Raw genomic sequence first — 18,554 nt, 5'->3', positions numbered from 1 at the left:
TCAGTATTCACAGGACACTAGGACATTTGGTCGCTGCCATTTCGATGCGACTCACCCCACCACTGGCTACTTCATCACTAAGGTAAGTGCCTAAACCCCCTACCCTAAAACCCTATATCCTAAGCCCACCCATACCCTAAACCCCCAAACTTAGGCCCTTACCCTAAAACCCCCTAACCGGAAACCCCTTAAATTAACCCCCTACCGAAAACAGTAATAAAACTTACACTAGAAACGGCTGTTGGGCGGGGGGTCGTCTGTGGCCTAATGCCAGCAGCCAATTGGTCGCGGCGTAACTAATCCAATACACAGCTAAGTGAGGCTACAGACCACTTCAGCATAATGGGGAATGCACATTTTATTAGAATCAGCTTGGAAATAACCTGTATTTAAAAAGTTAGAACTTTTTTAACTTTTTTTTTTTCCAACTTCAGTTGTATTTGGCACATACATAGATTTCATACAGAGCATACAGGTGTAATACGGAAACAGCTTACAGTCGCCAACACTCCGTCGTATGAAAGAACATCTACTGACAGACAAACCGAGTGAACAGACATACTGCCCCCTGGGGGAAGAGAGGGGGGGGGTAGGGTGCTGTGTCGGGGGGGGGGGGGGGGGGTGGGAGTCTCCTGCCGTGGCTCCGCTTTCGTGTGCGTATCGGCTGGCTCTCTGCATCTGGGGAAACAGGGTGCATTCCCTGTGTCGGGTCTGGCCCATACTCTAGATGCTACCCTTCATTGACTGCGTGTTTGATTCTGCAGGGGCCTAAAGCCCAAGTCACCCCTTTTAGCCGGCTTTCAAGGGAGAACGCACTTACCTCAATCAATGCCAAATCGTGGCCCTCTCCACCCCCGGTATGTCTGTCTGGGCTAGCCATGGTGTCCAGACTTTTAGGTAATTTGCGCCAGTGTCGTTGACCAGACTCGTCAACTTTTCCATCTGGCATACTGACCAAATCTAATTCCGAATCTTAGTAATTAAAGGGATTTCATTTTGTTTCCAGCGTGCTGCGATCTCTCCCCGGACCGCCATCGCAAAATGCGCTACTAATTTGTTTTCGCCACGGGCGAGTCCTTTTTTGGGTCTGTTCAAAAGGAACAGCCATGGATTCATCTGTATGGGTTTACCTAGGATCTTGTGCAGCCAATCTGTAATCGATTCCCACACTGGAACGATCCTGGGGCAAGACCACAGCATGTGCAACAGGTCTGCCCGTTGTCCACACCGTCTCGGGCACAGCAGGAAGTAACTGGCAGAAATGTAGCTAATTTTGTCGGGGTGTGGTACCATCGCATAATAACCTTATATGCGTTCTCCCTCAAGGTCGTGCACATGGAGCTTTTAGATGTTGCCTCCACCATCTTTGTCCACTCCCCTACTTCCAGCGTCTCCCCCAGGTCATGTTCCCACCTTGTCATGTACCCTGTTTTGTTCGTCACTGTTGCGCCAGAACCGGTCACTTCCTTGTACATCTGCGATGTAAGTCCCTTCGTGGATGTCCCTGATCGACAGAGCTTTCCGAAATTCGTCATGGGTGTATGTGGTTGCTTTTCTGGTAGAATGCTGATCTGGAGGTATCTAAAAAACTCGGCATTGGGGATCTTTTTGTCTGACTTAAGTATATCAAATATTTGTATGCCTTGTCTACCCTCCAGATCTACTAGTCTGTTGATATTTCTATGTTTCCAGATTGGGAAGTCGGTATTGTTCAGGCCTGGAGCAAAAAGTGGGTTGTTCCATAGTGGGGTCATACCTGATGACTTGTGCGTCAAGCCGCATTTGAGTCTGGTAGCCTCCCAGACAGAGAGCGAGTTGGTCATTGAGGATAACGGCAATTTGGCACCTAACCGCACCTTTTTGGGAAGCCAAATCAGATGCTCCAGCTCCAAAGGGGAGCATAGCTCCCTTTCTAGAGCGACCCATCTTTTTGAGTCTGGGCTGGTGTGCCATTGCACAATCTGGCATAATTGTGCCGCCATATAATATGACAACAAGCAAGGCACCGCTAGCCCCCCTGCCCCCGTTTGCCTGCGCATGATCTGTTTGCCCACCCTCGCCTTCTTCCCTCCCCAGATAAATGTATCTATCACTGATTGAAGCGAGAGGGTCTCCTTCAATCCTAATGACACCGGAAGGGTTTGGTATAGATATAGAAGGCGCGGGAGCAGATTCATTTTAACGCAGTGAATCTTACCAATCCATGAGATTTTGCATGTGGCCCATCTCTTTATGTCCCCTCTCATAGTTTGCGTCAGTTTGGGGTAATTTGCTTGGTATAGTGTATTGTAGGACTTAGTGACATTGATGCCCAGGTATTTAATGTGGTTCTGTTGCCAGTTAAAGTTAAAGTTTATAGACATCAATTTCTCTAAGTGCTTGGGGAGATTTATATTTAAAGCGTCTGATTTTGACTGGTTTATTTTGAATCCGGAGATCCCGTTGAATCTTCCCAATAGCTGGAATAGGTTCGGTAGAGAGGTAAGGGGTTTAGATATTGTCAGGAACACGTCATCCGCATACAGTGCCACCTTATGCGACTGATTTCCAATGTCAATACCCGCGATGTCTTTGCTATCGCGTATCTGAGCAGCCAGTGGCTCCATACACAGTGCAAAGAGGAGGGGGGGAGAGCAGGCATCCCTGTCTCGTTCCGCTCTTTATTTGGAAGGGATCTGAAGCAAACCCCTGGTGGGTAACCCTAGCCGACGGATCCGAGTATAGAGCAAATATTGCCTTTGTCAGTTTTTCTCCCATCCCAAACGCTCCAAGTGTGGCCTCAAGGTATGGCCAGTCTATCCTATCAAACGCTTTTTCTGCATCCAGACTGAGCGCCATTACCGGTATTGATCGTGTATTAGCTATTTCTATCAGATCAATAATTCGTTGGGTGTTATCTGATGACTGCCGCCCCGGGATAAACCCGACTTGATCTGGGTGCACCAGTCTGGGTAGGATGAGACCTAATCTATTGGCCAGGAGTTTGGCGTAGATTTTCACGTCCGAATTAATCAGGGAGATTGGTCTGTAGCTTCTACAGTCCTGGGGGTCTTTGCCCTGTTTATGTATTACCGAGATGGACGCTTGGAGCATGTGCTGGGGGAAGGGGGTACCTCCGAGAACCTGGTTAAACATACGGAGGAGGCGAGGGGCCAATTGTTTCTTACATTTTTTGTAGTATAGGTTCGAGTATCCATCGGGACCCGGGGCTTTAGAGGGTTTTAGGTTTTTGATAACCTCTGTAATTTCCTCCAGTGTGAAATCGCTACCCATTACCTCTCTCTCCAACTCACTCACTTGGTAGATTCGCGCCCCTCAAGAAGTCTTTTAGGGCCTTGTCCGTACCAGTAGAGCGGGAGACTTTCCCCCCATCGTATAGTTTTTCATAAAAGGATTTGAACTCCCCTACGATATTTTTAGGGTTGGCCGAGATCTCCCCTGATTCTAGACGCAGGGCCTGTATATTATAATTATTCATTTTAGGCGCGATCATATTGGCCAGCATGGTGTCTGGCTTGTTTGCTTTTTCAAAGAATCTTCTCTTTGACCAACTTAACGACTTCACAGCCTGGGAGGTGAGCAGGAGATTTAGTTTAACCTGGGTGTCCCTAATTCTTTGGAGGGTGGTCGCATCTGGAGAGCGCTTGTGAAGCTCCCATACAGTAAGTTCTTAAGCTCTGTTTGTTCATTTATGATTTTCGCGTTCCTCTCTCTTTTTTTTGGCTGCTAGACTAATCAAGACCCCTCATAATGTTGCTTTATGTGCCTCCCAGAGGGTAATGTGTGAGCGAACGCTGCCTTTATTTTCTCTAAAGAACCAATTAATCTCATCCCCGATCTTTTCCTGTAATTCTGGGATTTTTAGGAGGGATTCGATTAATTTCCAATTTGTTCCTGGTCTGTCCAACCCTATCTGTGTGCACCGTAGATCTATGGGTGCATGATCTGACCACGGAATATCGTGGATCCCTGCATGGGCGATCTTTGGAACCAGTCTACTAGAGACAAAGAAGTACTCGATTCTGCTGTATGAATTGTGTGGGTGCGAGTAGAAGGTGTAGTTTCTATCGAGCGGGTGTAACTCCCTCCAGACGTCGACCAACTGCAAGTCCCTCAGCCCTTGTTCCAGAGCCATTGGTCTGAGCAGAGTTCTAGGTCTGTGGGAGTCTGATCTATCTAGGGAAGCGTTCAGCACTGCATTGAAGTCACCACCCACTATCAGAGCGCCCTTACTGTGTTTACGAATGGTAGCGAGTGTTGTTTTAAAGAAGGCCGGATCGTAACCATTTGGGGCATAGATTGTAGCAATCGTTATTGGTTGCTGATTTATAGACCCAGTGAGCATTAGGAACCTGCCTTCCTTGTCTGTATTCACTTTATCCACCACCAGCCCCACCCGATTGTGGACCAGTATTGCTACGCCACGTTTTTTTTCTTTTGCAGATGACAGATATACTTGTTTAAATTGTTTATCGAAGTATTTAGGGAAGCTGGTGGTGCTAAAATGAGTTTCCTGTAATAACACAATGTCGACCCGCTTTTTTTGTAGTCAGTGAGTGCTATCTTCCGTTTACGGGGACAGTTCAGTCCTTTGGCGTTATGTGAGATAAAGGTCAAAGCCATGTTGTGTATGTAGTCTCACCTCTGTTACGTTGCATGTCCAGTCGGTATGCCCGGCTTGTGGAGGAATGCCTCTGATCCTCTGCAGTGCGCAGCTTTTGGGCCCACTTCGGCAAGGGACCACCTTGGCAGGAGGAGTGTTGGGATGGGGTGGATACACAGGGAACATATGACACAAAAGGGAAAAAGGACAAGAAAAACATATAAAACATGATGGGTTTGGCATCCGCGGTCTGAGACCACTGCCCCACCCTTGCCTTCGGGTTGATGGAATGTGGCACAGCCCTCTGCAGTCCTCCTCTCCCTTCCAGGGCTGCACCGTTCCACCGTCTCCCAAGGACTTTCTCGGGGTCGAGGGTAATTGCCCCGACCCGAGTATGCAGGCACACAGCGACGGCTAGACTTCCGTCCCAGCCGGCCTCTTATTATTTGAACCATAATTTTATTGTCAAACAATTAACTTCAAACAGTATAGAACCTTTAAAGCACTAGATCAACTTCACTCCCAATTCTAAACTACCATAACAGCTGATGTTGCTACCCTCCCCACTTGCTCCCAATGACCCCTATATCATATGCCCTCCACCTTCCCGTCCTATATGCAGTGCTTAGTTTTATCCTGACAACTCATTTGATGTGGGGTTCTCCCTATAGCCCAGTCTCCGGCCCATGTTGCTCCCGGCAGTACCTTTGTGTGCCTAGGGCCTCTCCCCCCTCCCCTATAATACTCCCTCCCCTATCTCTAAACCCTCTCCTCCCCCCTGTCCCCCTGCCTCCCTCTCCCCTGGTCTCCCATCCTCCACCACTGCCCACCCCCTCTCCCCTTCTCACTTATAACCACCATCTCCCCTCTCCCCCTCATCTCCTCAATTACCTCCTATCCCCCCTCCACTCCCCTGCTCCCTGGGCCCAAAGTTCCTACCTGCGGTCCTGCCCTCCCCTCTACTTCTAAGCCCGCCCCTCGCCTCCCTATCATCCCTCTCCCCCCCGGCTGTGTGCATGTAATCTTTGAATTTCGGCGCTTCTTGGCTCTTCCGGTACTCATCTTTGGCCCCGCCCCTTCCGTCTCCTCCCGTCGCCATCTTGGAGGTTCGCCATCTCCTGCCTCCCGGTCGTCTCACGAGAGTCCCGGGCTCCTCCTCCCTGATGTGGACTGGCCCCTCCTCGATCTCAGTCAGTCGTCGGAGCTGAGCCAAGATGGCCGCCAGTCTCCGTGGAGCTCCGCTTCGCGCTACAGGTACCTTGGGGCTGATTTTCCACAGGGTATGGCGGGGTCCCTCTCGAGTCCTGAACCCTGGGGCTTCAGTGGCAACATCAGGAACAGCATCGGGGGCATCAAACCAGCGGGAGCAGCATCCGGAAAATCAGGAACAACGAAGGTGAGTGATGAAAAGTCTTTTTAATGCGGGCCCTCCGCGGACCGTTCATTTAAGGCTGCGAGGCTGCCTATTTTTGTCAGCTCTTCCTACTTCCCTCTAAGCTGGTTCAGGGGCTGACCTCCTTCCAACAGCAGCCTCTGGGATTTTATCTTGGAGTCCCAGCTTAGTGAGAAAGGTCCCTCCCTCTTCTAGGTGCCTCAGTGTTTGCGAGGAACCATTCCTGGTGACCAGGAGGCCAAATGGGTAGAGCCACCGGTACAGAATCCCCTCATCTCAGAGCACTTTAGTGATAGGGGGCAGCTGCCGTCTTTTGAGGAGGGTGGTGGGGGAGATGTCTTGGTACACCTGAAGTTTGTGGCTCTCAAATACAGTATCATTGCGGGTGATCTGGCAGAAAGCTTCCTTTATTTTGAAGAAATGAAAGCGTGCTATTATGTCCCGTGGGGGGTCCCCTTGCTGTGGTTTTGACCTGAGGGCCCTGTGGCACCGATCCAGATGGGTGTCTTGCTCGGAGCGGTCTGGCATTATCTGAGTCAGCCATCTTTGCAGAAAATCTTCAGGGTCTGTTTCTTCCTCGGGCACCCCCCTTATCCGCACGTTGTTGCGGCGGTCACGGTTTTCTGTGTCCTCCTGCTTGTCCGTGAGGTCTCGTACCGTGTCTTTAACGTGGGCCAGTTGTTTGTCAGTTTTGTGCAGGGCTTTTATGGTGGAGTCTAGCTTTCTCTCGAGGGAGTCCGTGCACACTCCTCTGCTCCTAATATCAGCCCGCAGCACCGCAACTTCTGTTTGGAGACACCGTTTAATATCTTGGCAGAATTCCTGCATATCCCTTCTCCGCATTTGGTTTTCTCTGCCGCCATCGTCCTCATCCTCCGATTCAGTGCCGCTCCGTGTAGGCCCCTCGCGGCCTTTGGCGCGCGCCGAATCCCCCTTGGCAAAATAATCTGTGAGGACAGTAGAAGGTCTCTTTGATCTTGTCCCCTTCGACATCCATGCACTTTCAGCTGCCTGGGCAGATGTGTTTGGAATGGATCTCCGCGTTAATTGTGCTTTAATTATTTATTTAGTAGCCGGCTGTGAACGGAGCTCTCGGATTAAGCATCCATTCAGTCAGCCGTCGCGCATGCGCCTCCCCTTTTTTAGCTTTTTAAAATGCTCGTTTTAGGCACCATAAACTAAAGTCACTTTTCATTGTTATTTAGAGTAACAAATATATATTTGCACTTCTATGTGAGCGTCTTAGTAGCTGGTTATCCCTAAACATGCCTGATTTTAGAGATAAGTCTCTCCCCTGTATGTGTCCTCTTGTGTGTGTTCAGACTGGATAACACACTAAATCCCTTCCCACATTCCCCACATACATGCGGTCTCTCCCCTGTGTGTGTCCTCTTGTGTTTGATCAGGCTGGATGACACACTAAATCCCTTCCCACATTCCTCACATACATGCGGTCTCTCCCCTGTGTGTGTCCTAATGTGTGAGTTCAGACTGGATAACACACTAAATCCCTTCCCACATTCCCCACATACATGCGGTCTCTCCCCAGTGTGTGTCTTTATGTGTGAGTTCAGTCCGAATAACACACTAAATTGCTTCCCACATTCCCCACATACATGCGGTCTCTCCCCAGTGTGTGTCCTCATGTGTGTGTTCAGGATGGATAACTGACTAAATCCCTTCCCACATTCCCCACATACATGCGGTCTCTCCCCAGTGTGTGTCCTCATGTGTGTGTTCAGGATGGATAACTGACTAAATCCCTTCCCACATTCCCCACATACATGCGGTCTCTCCCCAGTGTGTGTCCTCATGTGTGTGTTCAGGATGGATAACTGACTAAATCCCTTTTCACATTCCCCACATACATGCGGTCTCTCCCCTGTGTGTGTCCTCTTGTGTATGTTCAGGTGGGATAACCTACTAAATCCCTTCCCACATTCCCCACATAAATGGGGTATTTCCCCTGTGTGTGTCTTCTTGTGTATGTTCAGGTAGGATAACCTACTAAATCCCTTCCCACATTCCCCACATACATACGGTTTCTCCCCCGTGTGTGTCCTCTTGTGTCTGATCAGGTGAGATAACTGACTAAATTCCTTCCCACATTCCCCACATACATGCGGTCTCTCCCCTGTGTGTGTCCTCATGTGCATGTTCAGGCTGAATGATTCCTTAAATCCCTTCCCACATTCCCCACATACATGCGGTCTCTCCCCTGTGTGCGTCCTCATGTGTATGTCCAGGCTGTATGATTCACTAAATCCCTTCCCACATTCCCCACATACATGCGGTCTCTCCCCTGTGTGTGTCCTCATGTGTGTGTTCAGGTGGGATAAGCGACTAAATCCCTTCCCACATTCCCCACATACATGCGGTCTCTCCCCTGTGTGTTTCTTCTTCTGTAGGTTCTGATCTGATAACCAAGTCAGACTCTTCCCACTTTCTCCAAGATCTTTTCCTATGGCAGCTGCTAATATATATCTTTTGGAATGAGAAGCAGTTACATTGTTCATTAATTGCCTCGAATGGTTGGAAGATGCATTTTCTGTCATATTTATTGGAATGTTGCAAGATTGTTCTGTCCTCATCTTTTCCATATTCTCATTTGGGTGTTTGAACTTCAGATGTTTGAGGAGGTAATCCTGACTGCTAATAGAAACCTTGCAGTGTTGGCATGTATGGATTATTGGAGCTTGTCTGTGTACTAGAAGAGATTAAAAAAAAGTCACTGTTACACAAACTGTCTTACAAAAGGTTATGAAGGAGAGGTAAATTGGCATATCACAAACACTTCAGGATGAAAGTAAACTGTAGATGTACATTGTAAAAATGAAGCTACAACAAGTTATGCTCAGCAATGCAAGAGAGTGAGAGCTGGGTACCTAAAGGAAGTGAGAACCAATGGAACAGGAGGCGGAGGCGCGGCCTGCGTGGAGGCTGGGATAAGCTGCAGGAGACAAGTGGCATTAGTGGCAACACTTGCCGCGGAGCGTTGCACGACGTCCCGTGTGCGCGCCACGAGGGAGGCGCGTCAGGGGGCGGAGTTAAGCTCCGTGGCATGGCTTGAAGAACTGCGTGTGTGCTCTGTAAAAAGAGCGGGGATGCGCGCACGCTCAGCAACCAGCGCGGGGACTTGGGATGTAGCAGGTACAGAGGGAACACGTAGCAGGGGACGTGTTCCCCGATTCCTTACAGGAACAAAGAGTCTGTTCTTGTGTTACTGGTTCTCCCCCATACAAACATTACATTTTATTAAACACTGATATACTGTAACATACATACATACATACTATGACAGGGAGGAAAGGGTTAATACCTGGTTTGCCATGCATTACTGTTGTTGCCCTGTCCCCGCCATTTTTATTCCCCATGTGCAGGCCATTCCCTGTCTGCGAGAGTAAAAGACAAGATGCCTTGCTTGCCATACCCTCTAACAAACATATGATAGCAGATCTTAAATGTAAGGCAGGATGTATTTTTTTGTAAGTCCAAGCAGGAATTACTTGGACCTCCAGCTGTGATATGGGTGAATGATCTTTGGTATTTTTATGACCAAGCCTTAAAGAGTTGTAATTATTTTTATGATGGAGCCTCAAAAGGCTCCCACAGATTTAGAGTCCCCTTGTCTAAAAGAGTGTCAATTATGACAAGACCCAGAGGCCCATAATGTATACAATACTGGCATACTGATGCACAGCAGATGTCAGGCTAGTGACACCTTTAAGACAGAGCCCAGACACAGTGGCCCCAAGAAATGGGTGTAGCCCAGGTATGCCAAGTGGCATGGGCGTCAACCTAACCCATGCGCCCTGCCCACCGGACAGCCCTTTTGACCGGTCTTATGAATTGTGGGTCACTTGGCTATTCGTGGTTTTTTTTGTTCCCACAAGGGGATTGGATCCACATGTTAAAGATACCTTTGGGCAGTCTATAAATGTGGCTTCCAAATTATTCCCAGTGTGATTCTTGAATTTTAATCCATAATATAAAGATGCAAGACTTTGTTCCAGTACAGCACCAACCAGTCCAGGAGAAGGGGTTAACAACCACATAACCACAGGACTTTTAAAACCAAGGCTACATTTCTTGCACTGGCAAGCAAAGGACAATTTCTTTCGTTCCAAGGACAATTTTTTTCATTTCCTTATCCCAGTGAGTGTTGTTTTAAGTGTATTCTGCAGATGTCGTGTGTTTGTCTATTAAGGAAATAAATCACAATTTATTTTGCAACTTGTTCTGTTCAATCAAGTACCCAGAAATATAAATGTGTTGATAAAAGTTGGTGTCATCGTGACACATACATACTGTACATACATACATACATACATACATACCGCAACACAAAAAGACAAAGTCCCAAAACAAGCACTCTCCAATCCAAAAATGCACAGGGCTAAACAATAGAAAATCAAAAAGCAATTTATTAATCATGGAACGATGGCAAAAGGAACAGTGAGAGAACAAAAAAATAACATATAATATAAAAACAAACAGGGGAAAATCTGCAGACATGAAAAGCCTACAATGTGAGAGAATATCAAACTCCAGCAATACCAAAGTAGGTAAGAAAACCCTGACAATAATTCCACAATGGGGTCAAAAGATCCCATATGGAAAGATAACCGTCCGGTTAAGAATAACAAAAACTGGAGTAAAAGCATACTGTATTCCTCCACCCCCCCTTCCTGTTCCTTCCTTCCCTTTATGTCTGCTTTTCCAACTCTTTCAAGCAAATCTGCATTCACTATTCATTTCTCTTGGTAGCATGTTAGAGTGATATTATTATATTTATTTTATGTTGCACTATTAATAGTGATTTTCATTAATACTGTGCATCTGGAGTAATATATTTTCACCTCTTCATGTGTTTTTAATACTGCACTTTCATTTTGGTTACAGGACCTGTTGCTGCTGGTGATGTGACGTCATCATGTTCGCACGGCTCAGTGCCCCTGCTCCCTATTGCAGTCTGCTTCTGCCTTCACTCCCATGGTTACAGACGCTTTAGTTGCGTCGCCATGGCAACGGGGGATGCCTTAGAATGACTGGTGTGCTCACTGGCTCCACCCGCAGGCGCACATGTGCGGTGTGTCTGGCATTGATAGCTGAGTGTAAACAGAGGAGTGGTGAGGCTGGGCTACTGCACAGTGATGACGGGGCTCCCATGCGCCTACAGTACTCCCGTTTTTAATTACAATCAGCTAGTTCTTGATTATGCACACAGGTGGGTGATGGGTATATATTTTTTCCTTGGGCAGTGTTCTCCAGCACGCCCCTGAGGAAGGTCCTATACAGGACCGAAACGTTGGATTTATATGTGCCTGCTTTTTTTCAATATACTTTTGCAATATATATATATAAAAAAAAAAAAGGGATTTATATGTGCCTGCTTTTTTTCAATACACTTTTGCAATATACCTTGAGTGCTGTTTTTTGTCTCCCTGGTGGGACACCTGGTTCCTGTTGTTTTTGTTGAACAAGCACCTATTTCTTTGGAGCCTTTGAAGTGCCTGCTGTTATCTTATATATATATATATATATATATATATAAAATATAATTCTTATGTATAATTATCTATTATGTGTGTCCATTCTATTTTTGTCTATATTGGCTGCTATTTGTATGTTTACACTCTTGCATTTTGGGCATGGCCTGTGCTATGACGCTGATGTGTCCGCCCCTTCCCCTCCCCTTTTGGGGACTATTTAATGTTGAGAGACTCTGTATTCATACACCCCTGAAGAAGTCCGAATACCCGGATGAAACGCGTAGGGTTATCTGAAACTGCGCAAAGACTCGTGAGCTGTGTGGAGCTTCTTGCCGTTCCCTGTGAAACAGCTGTCCTTCCTTTGTAAAGACCATCGCACTGCTGCTGACTCCGTAGCCTGCCACCTCCCTTACCATTGGAGGAGAGCCGAGGAAGTCCTGTGACGTCAGGCGCTATTTGGATGCGGAAGAGACAGATCCTACCTAGATGTCTCGTGTGTAGCTGTACTATCGGCGTCGCTCCTAACCCAGAGTTGGTTACACTGCTATTTATTATCGTGGAGCATGTGAGTGAATTGTAGCTCACTGCTCAAAGGATTTTTTGTTTATTAAACTGTATTGTACTATGATCTTTTCTCTTTTCTTTTAATATATGTTGTTCTGATTCCTGTGAACTACCATTCATCCACGAGAGGAGTTCTTGCGCTTTGTGTACTCCGGCTGTTGCCTACTGAGGGATTGAGAAATTCCACACACCAGCAGCATCTCCTCTTTGTGATATTAATTTATTTAATTATTTTTTTTGTGATATATTATTGGGTTTGCGCTTACTTTTTCTTGCACCATTTCTGTTCATCATTGTTAGCTGCACCCGAGTATATTATATTATATATATATATATTTATATATCTTTAGCACTTCACTATATTGTGTATTATTATTAATTTTTCACATTATTTATCATATATTTGGTTTCACTGTCACTAATTTTTATACACTTAATACGGCTGATGCACCTTGTAATGTTTTTTCACAAAGGAATCTTAGACATCTCAATCTCCATCATATTTTTGATTGTGATGATATATCTGATGTAAATGATCACATGGATACTCCCCCTGAGGAGGACCTGTCCCCTTATTTCGTTGAGTTAGAAAAATATTTATTTTCTGAAACAAGGAAATTATGTAAATTTAAAATGTAAACGCATCCCACGAGGCTTGCGCATTTCTAAGCAGCCTACGTGTTACTTAACTGACCAAGTTTTTTTTAGATAAATGGAACACTATTATTGATACTTGTTCTTTTGAATTAATGGTACTCCTCGTTTCTACCCATAATTTTTTTTTAGACACTTTGGATAAATCAATCAATGACCTTCAAACTAAACTAGAACCATTTGTGGTCCACCCGAGACCACCGCGTTAGTAACGGGGTCGCTGAAAAAAAATATGGCCGCCGCATCAGTGCTACCGCGTCCGCCGGAGGGGGAAAGCTGAGAACTCTCGCAGCGTTCCCAGACCCGGTGGGGCAGCGGCAACCGCACAAATCTCTTACCTGGCATTTGGCAGCTCTGCTCCCGGTGTCTGTCAGTGTTCGGAATGCCCAGCATATCACTGCTGTGTAACGATGGCAGTGCTGCCAGCATATCACTGCTGTGTAACGATGGCAGTGCTGACAGCATATCACTGCTGTGTAACGATGGCAGTGCTGCCAGCATATCACTGCTGTGTAACGATGGCAGTGCTGCCAGCATATCACTGCTGTGTAACGATGGCAGTGCTGCCAGCATATCACTGCTGTGTAACGATGGCAGTGCTGCCAGCATATCACTGCTGTGTAACGATGGCAGTGCTGCCAGCATATCACTGCTGTGTAACGATGGCAGTGCTGCCAGCATATCACTGCTGTGTTACGATGGCACTGCTGCCAGCATATCACTGCTGTGTAACGATGGCAGTGCTGCCAGCATATCACTGCTGTGTAACGATGGCAGTGCTGCCAGCATATCACTGCTGTGTAACGATGGCAGTGCTGCCAGCATATCACTGCTGTGTAACGATGGCAGTGCTGCCAGCATATCACTGCTGTGTAACGATGGCAGTGCTGCCAGCATATCACTGCTGTGTTACGATGGCAGTGCTGCCAGCATATCACTGCTGTGTTACGATGGCAGTGCTGCCAGCATATCACTGCTGTGTTACGATGGCAGTGCTGCCAGCATATCACTGCTGTGTAAGGATGGCAGTGCTGCCAGCATATCACTGCTGTGTTACGATGGCAGTGCTGCCAGCATATCACTGCTGTGTAACGATGGCAGTGCTGCCAGCATATCACTGCTGTGTTACGATGGCAGTGCTGCCAGCATATCACTGCTGTGTAATGATGGCAGTGCTGCCAGCATATCACTGCTGTGTAACGATGGCAGTGCTGCCAGCATATCACTGCTGTGTAACGATGGCAGTGCTGCCAGCATATCACTGCTGTGTTACGATGGCAGTGCTGCCAGCATATCACTGCTGTGTTACGATGGCAGTGCTGCCAGCATATCACTGCTGTGTTACGATGGCAGTGCTGCCAGCATATCACTGCTGTGTAACGATGGCAGTGCTGCCAGCATATCACTGCTGTGTTACGATGGCAGTGCTGCCAGCATATCACTGCTGTGTAACGATGGCAGTGCTGCCAGCATATCACTGCTGTGTAAGGATGGCAGTGCTGCCAGCATATCACTGCTGTGTTAGGATCGCACTGCGCATGTGCATGGGATCGGCTTTCAAAGAAGAGACTGTGGCGTCCATGCTTTGTTTACATGAGCCATGTGCAATGCTCTCCACATCCAGACACATGCGCTGTTCATGGCTATGACTAAACACTACACAGACTGTATGGGCGGACAGTGTGTGTTTCAGTGTGTGTTAGTGTCAGTGTGTGTGTGTTTAAGTGTGTGTAAGTGTGTCAGTGTCATTGTGTGTGTGTTTAAGTGTGTGTAAGTGTGTTAGTGTAAGGGTGTGTGTCAGTGTCGTGTGTGTGTGTGTCAGTGTCGTGTGTGTGTGTGTGTGTGTGTGTGTGTGTGTGTGTGTGTGTGTGTGTGTGTGTTTAAAACCTCAGCAGTAGAATAAAAAATACAGAAAGTGCACAATTGTACAGTATTAACACTTTTATTGATGCATTCTACAATAAAGTACTGTATTTAAAACACCAATTATCGTGTTGTTCATTTCTCATAAATACTGTAAATAAAGTACTGAACGTTAAATAACTTTTTGCTCAACACACAAAAACACATACAGTATCCACTGTAGATACAGCACATACTGAACTAGCAACTACTTTTATACAGTACATGTAACATTCCAGTTACTGTACATTGCTGTTTGAACATTAACAATGGGGCTGTAATTCCTAATTAAAGTGAAAACAGTGTAATGCACTCTGTGTTCATGTAACAACTGTACAACAAAAAACATACAGTACTGTACATAATAAAAACAGCTTGAGATTACACTTTAAAAAAACTATCGAGGGTTGTCTGTTTCAGTGCATCTCTTTTCTTCTTTTTGACGATTTCAATGATTCTTTTTAATTGCAAGATTGTATTGAATCGATGTTTTCTGTCTCTAGAAATTTAAGTCCTGTTTGTAATCCTACGAGCGCCTCTGTGATCTTTGGTGGCGGCTCTGGTTCCGCGTCCTCATCATCTTCAGTAGTATCCAAATCAGTATTTTCACTGCTAAGGCTTTGAATGATTTCTGAGTCCGTCATATGTTCATGAGTAGGACCCAAGAGTCAATTGTAGCTCCACTTTCCGTATCAAGGAACGGTTCCAGTACTCGTTCTGCATTGGCCATTTCCTGTTCTGTGAGGCCTTCATTAACATAGTTTGCAAATAACAGATTGGTGGCGGTGACTTCTTCCTCCGTAAACAACTCAAAGTCAGCATCGTCTTCACTGTCACTGGCGACTTCAACGTTAGCCGGTACCGGACGTGCACCTGTTATGTTTCGCCAACATTTCGAAATGCACATTTGTTTGACCGCTTCCCATGCTTCACCACCAATATAAAAAACTTCTTTTAGATTCATTTTCTTTAAAAATGACGTAACTGAATCATTACTTGTGATTATTCGATGTATCAGCGTTTTCCGAAAGTTCATCTTAAAGGTTGCAATAATGCCTTGATCCAGAGGCTGTATTTTGGATGTCGTGTTCTTGGTCAAGTAGCTGACACTAATTTTTCCATCTCGGCTTATTAGGCTATCGGCCGGGGGATGTGCAGGGCAGTTATCAAGTAACAACAAAGCTTTTGTATCCAACCTTTGTTGCCGTAAGTGTTTACGGACCTCTGGTACAAACTGTTGATGAAACCACCTTTCGAAAATACTGGCAGTCATCCAGGCATTTTTGCTAAAGTCATACGAAAAAGGCATAGTACCCATATTCACATGGTGGAAGCACCGCGGCGATTTAAACTTGCCAATACAAAGTGGCTTCAGTTTGTGATTTCCAGTTTGGTTCACACAAAAAAGTACAGTCACTCTGTCTTTCATTTGTTTAAATCCTTGTTTACGCTGTTCGTCATTCTTACAGGCCAGAGTGGTATTCGGTAGCATTTTGAAACACAGTCCGGTCTCATCGCAGTTATAAACCTGTTCTTCAATTATCTTCTGATGCTGGGCAGGGTACGAGCATGCAGCTTCATCGTCAGCTAACCGTATCTCTCCTGATATAGCGGTTTTCCTTATTCCATGTAGCCTTTTAAAGTGATAAAGCCATCCACTACTTGCCGCGAAGGAGGTTGAAGCATTGCCGTGAAGTTGGTTGTGAAACTTTTTGGCTTGTGTTTGCAGATGGGGTCCAGACAGAGGCGTGCCTTCGGATCTTTTTTGGACAAACCACTGAAAAACAGCTTTATCCAACTGGCTGTCTTTAGGTTCACGCAAACGATTACGCTTCAGTCCATCGTCTGTTTCTATGGATTTAACTGCATCACAAAGTTTCTCCTCCTCCTTTTTCCATCCGCGAACTGTAGACTCATTCAGTCCTAGGTCTCTAGCCACTTTGGTTTGCGTGACTCCAGATTTTATTCTGTCAAGCGCAGCAATTTTTTCTTGAACAGTAAACCTCTTACGTTTGGTTGAAGTTTCCGCCATTTCTACCTGCCAGGGGTCTTCAGTATGCCTTTTCCTAGTGTTGAAAACCTGAGGCTGTTAACAACTGATCTGGAGGGCTTAAGTACAGTACCTGAGTACAGTATGTACAGTATTTTACTAGCTCTCAGACAGGACAGTGTGTTGCAGGATAACAATGACAGAGATAACCATGAGCAGAGGGGGTCAGAGGTTTGTTTAGGTGTCACTTTATTACAATGTTTTATTCTATTTTACATACTTTATGTTGTATTATATATGTTATCACTTCATTTGTGTTGCTTATTATTCAATTTTTAATCCTTTTAATAAACTTTTATGTACTGTTTATGTTGAACATTTAGTGTGTCTCCATGGTTACTGGTGTCAAATGACCCAGCGGGGTCACGTTGCCATGCCGTGACGTCACATGACCCCGCTGGGACAGTAAACGACAGAACCGCAGAGGAGCAGGGGAAACAGGCAGCCCACATCTCACAAGCCGCACACACGAGGCGCACCTGCACGGCGCGCACAGACGGCCACGGCGCGCGCACACGGCCCTCAACCCTCAGCCCTCACCGAGTGCAGCGAGTGCACAGAGCGCCCACAGAACACCGTGTGAACACCGTGTTTGAGAAGGGGGTTACTGTGAGTAGGGAGGAGGGTTACTGTTTGAGCAGGGGGGATATTTTTAGCAGGAGGGTACTGTGAGCAGGGGGGGATACTGTGAGAGGGGGGGGTACTGTGTGAGCAGGGGTGTACTTTGAGCAAGGGGGGGCTGTGAACAGGGGGGGGATGTTTTGTCCCAATTTTGCCCAACCCCCCCCCCAAATTTTTTTTTTAAATAAAAAAAAAATTATTTAAAAAAAAAATTATTTAAAAAAAAAACGGGAGCCACGTGAAAACCGCGTTATAACCGAATTCGCGTTATAATGGGTCGCGCTATAACGGGGTTAAGCTGTAGTTTTAAAGATAAAGATGAAAAACTACAAAATAGGATTGATAAGTTACATTCCACAGTCATCTCTGTAAAAGTGAAGAAATTCCAGAGAGATAGACTATGATAATGGTACTATTCGTAATTGGTTTAAACCTAAAGTGGTAATTAAAGATTCTAAGGTTGTTGAAGTTGAAACTAAAGATGTAGAAATTTGACCTACTATACCTATGTAGCGGTCATGTAAAATGGCTACAGTCATCTCTCCTGCTGACAGTAAGGCCTGGTAAGTTGTGGGCATGCCAGCAGTAATTATGGAGGTTTGCCCTCACACCCTGGTGGGGTGCCATGTGTATGGATGGGAGTGGTCACATGCTCTGACTCCATGGTTAGTGATGTCAGAGGTGTGTCAGCTTCCAGAGTGTACATAAGGCACAGCACTGTTTCTAAAAGTAGTTCTAGTACAAGTTCAGCTGAAAGGAGGAGGAGTTCAAGTTCTAGTCCTAGTCTGGAGTTGCTGGAAAGTTCTGGTTATGTTATAGTAGCGGCAAGGAGACTGTGTCCAGGGACCTGGCACAGGATAGAGATATCCCGGCTGGGATAGGGAATCCCTATTAAAGGAGAACTCACCTTTCAAAGGGAAGCACTGACTCAAGATGAGTGGCTAGAGATTCTACTGCGTGGGGCAGCTAGCCCACCTCCATCAATAAAGATGCTCTTATTCGAACACCCTCTCGTGTACATGTGTGGAGTGAATGTACAGAGGGGAGCACCACGGAGGAGTTCCTCGTCAGGACCATCCCCAAGTGACCGAAGGGACCCTGATGAGGTGGAGGCGCTGCACTGGAACTAGGTAGGACTCAGCCCACTACCTCAGCTGCCTGTCTGGACGGGTTCTCCCCACACACCATCATGCGGGAGACTCAGGAGTCCTGTTGCCAACAGGTGCACCACCAGACACTATCACACTGTAATGGGGACCGGTTAGACCACAGGGG

At 46.4% G+C, this 18,554-nt stretch overlaps 1 protein-coding gene and 1 long non-coding RNA gene across 6 annotated transcripts in view; both read right to left on the bottom strand.

Annotated features, from left to right (window-relative positions):
- Positions 1–340: 340 nt before the first annotated feature.
- LOC142476448 (uncharacterized) lies at positions 341–5,375 on the bottom strand. Its single transcript, XR_012791681.1, has 2 exons — positions 4,643–5,375; positions 341–678 (listed from the first exon to the last, which is right to left on the bottom strand). It is a non-coding gene; the product is annotated as an uncharacterized LOC142476448 (long non-coding RNA).
- Positions 5,376–7,253: 1,878 nt separating this feature from the next.
- Positions 7,254–18,554, bottom strand: part of LOC142476447 (uncharacterized) — a 36,838-nt gene continuing 25,537 nt past the window's right edge. For all 5 annotated transcript variants that reach the window (XM_075581823.1, XM_075581820.1, XM_075581821.1 and 2 more), the window contains one exon: positions 7,254–8,703. In XM_075581823.1, coding sequence (XP_075437938.1) covers positions 7,256–8,703 — 1,448 coding nt within the window. In that variant the 3' untranslated portion in view covers positions 7,254–7,255. The remainder of the gene's footprint in view (positions 8,704–18,554) is intronic.

The sequence above is a fragment of the Ascaphus truei genome, unplaced genomic scaffold (assembly GCF_040206685.1).
Source record: "Ascaphus truei isolate aAscTru1 unplaced genomic scaffold, aAscTru1.hap1 HAP1_SCAFFOLD_1613, whole genome shotgun sequence".
Taxonomy (NCBI): Eukaryota; Metazoa; Chordata; class Amphibia; order Anura; family Ascaphidae; genus Ascaphus; species Ascaphus truei.
Note: the sequence above shows the minus strand (reverse complement) of the source record. Positions and strands in the feature narration are given on the sequence as shown.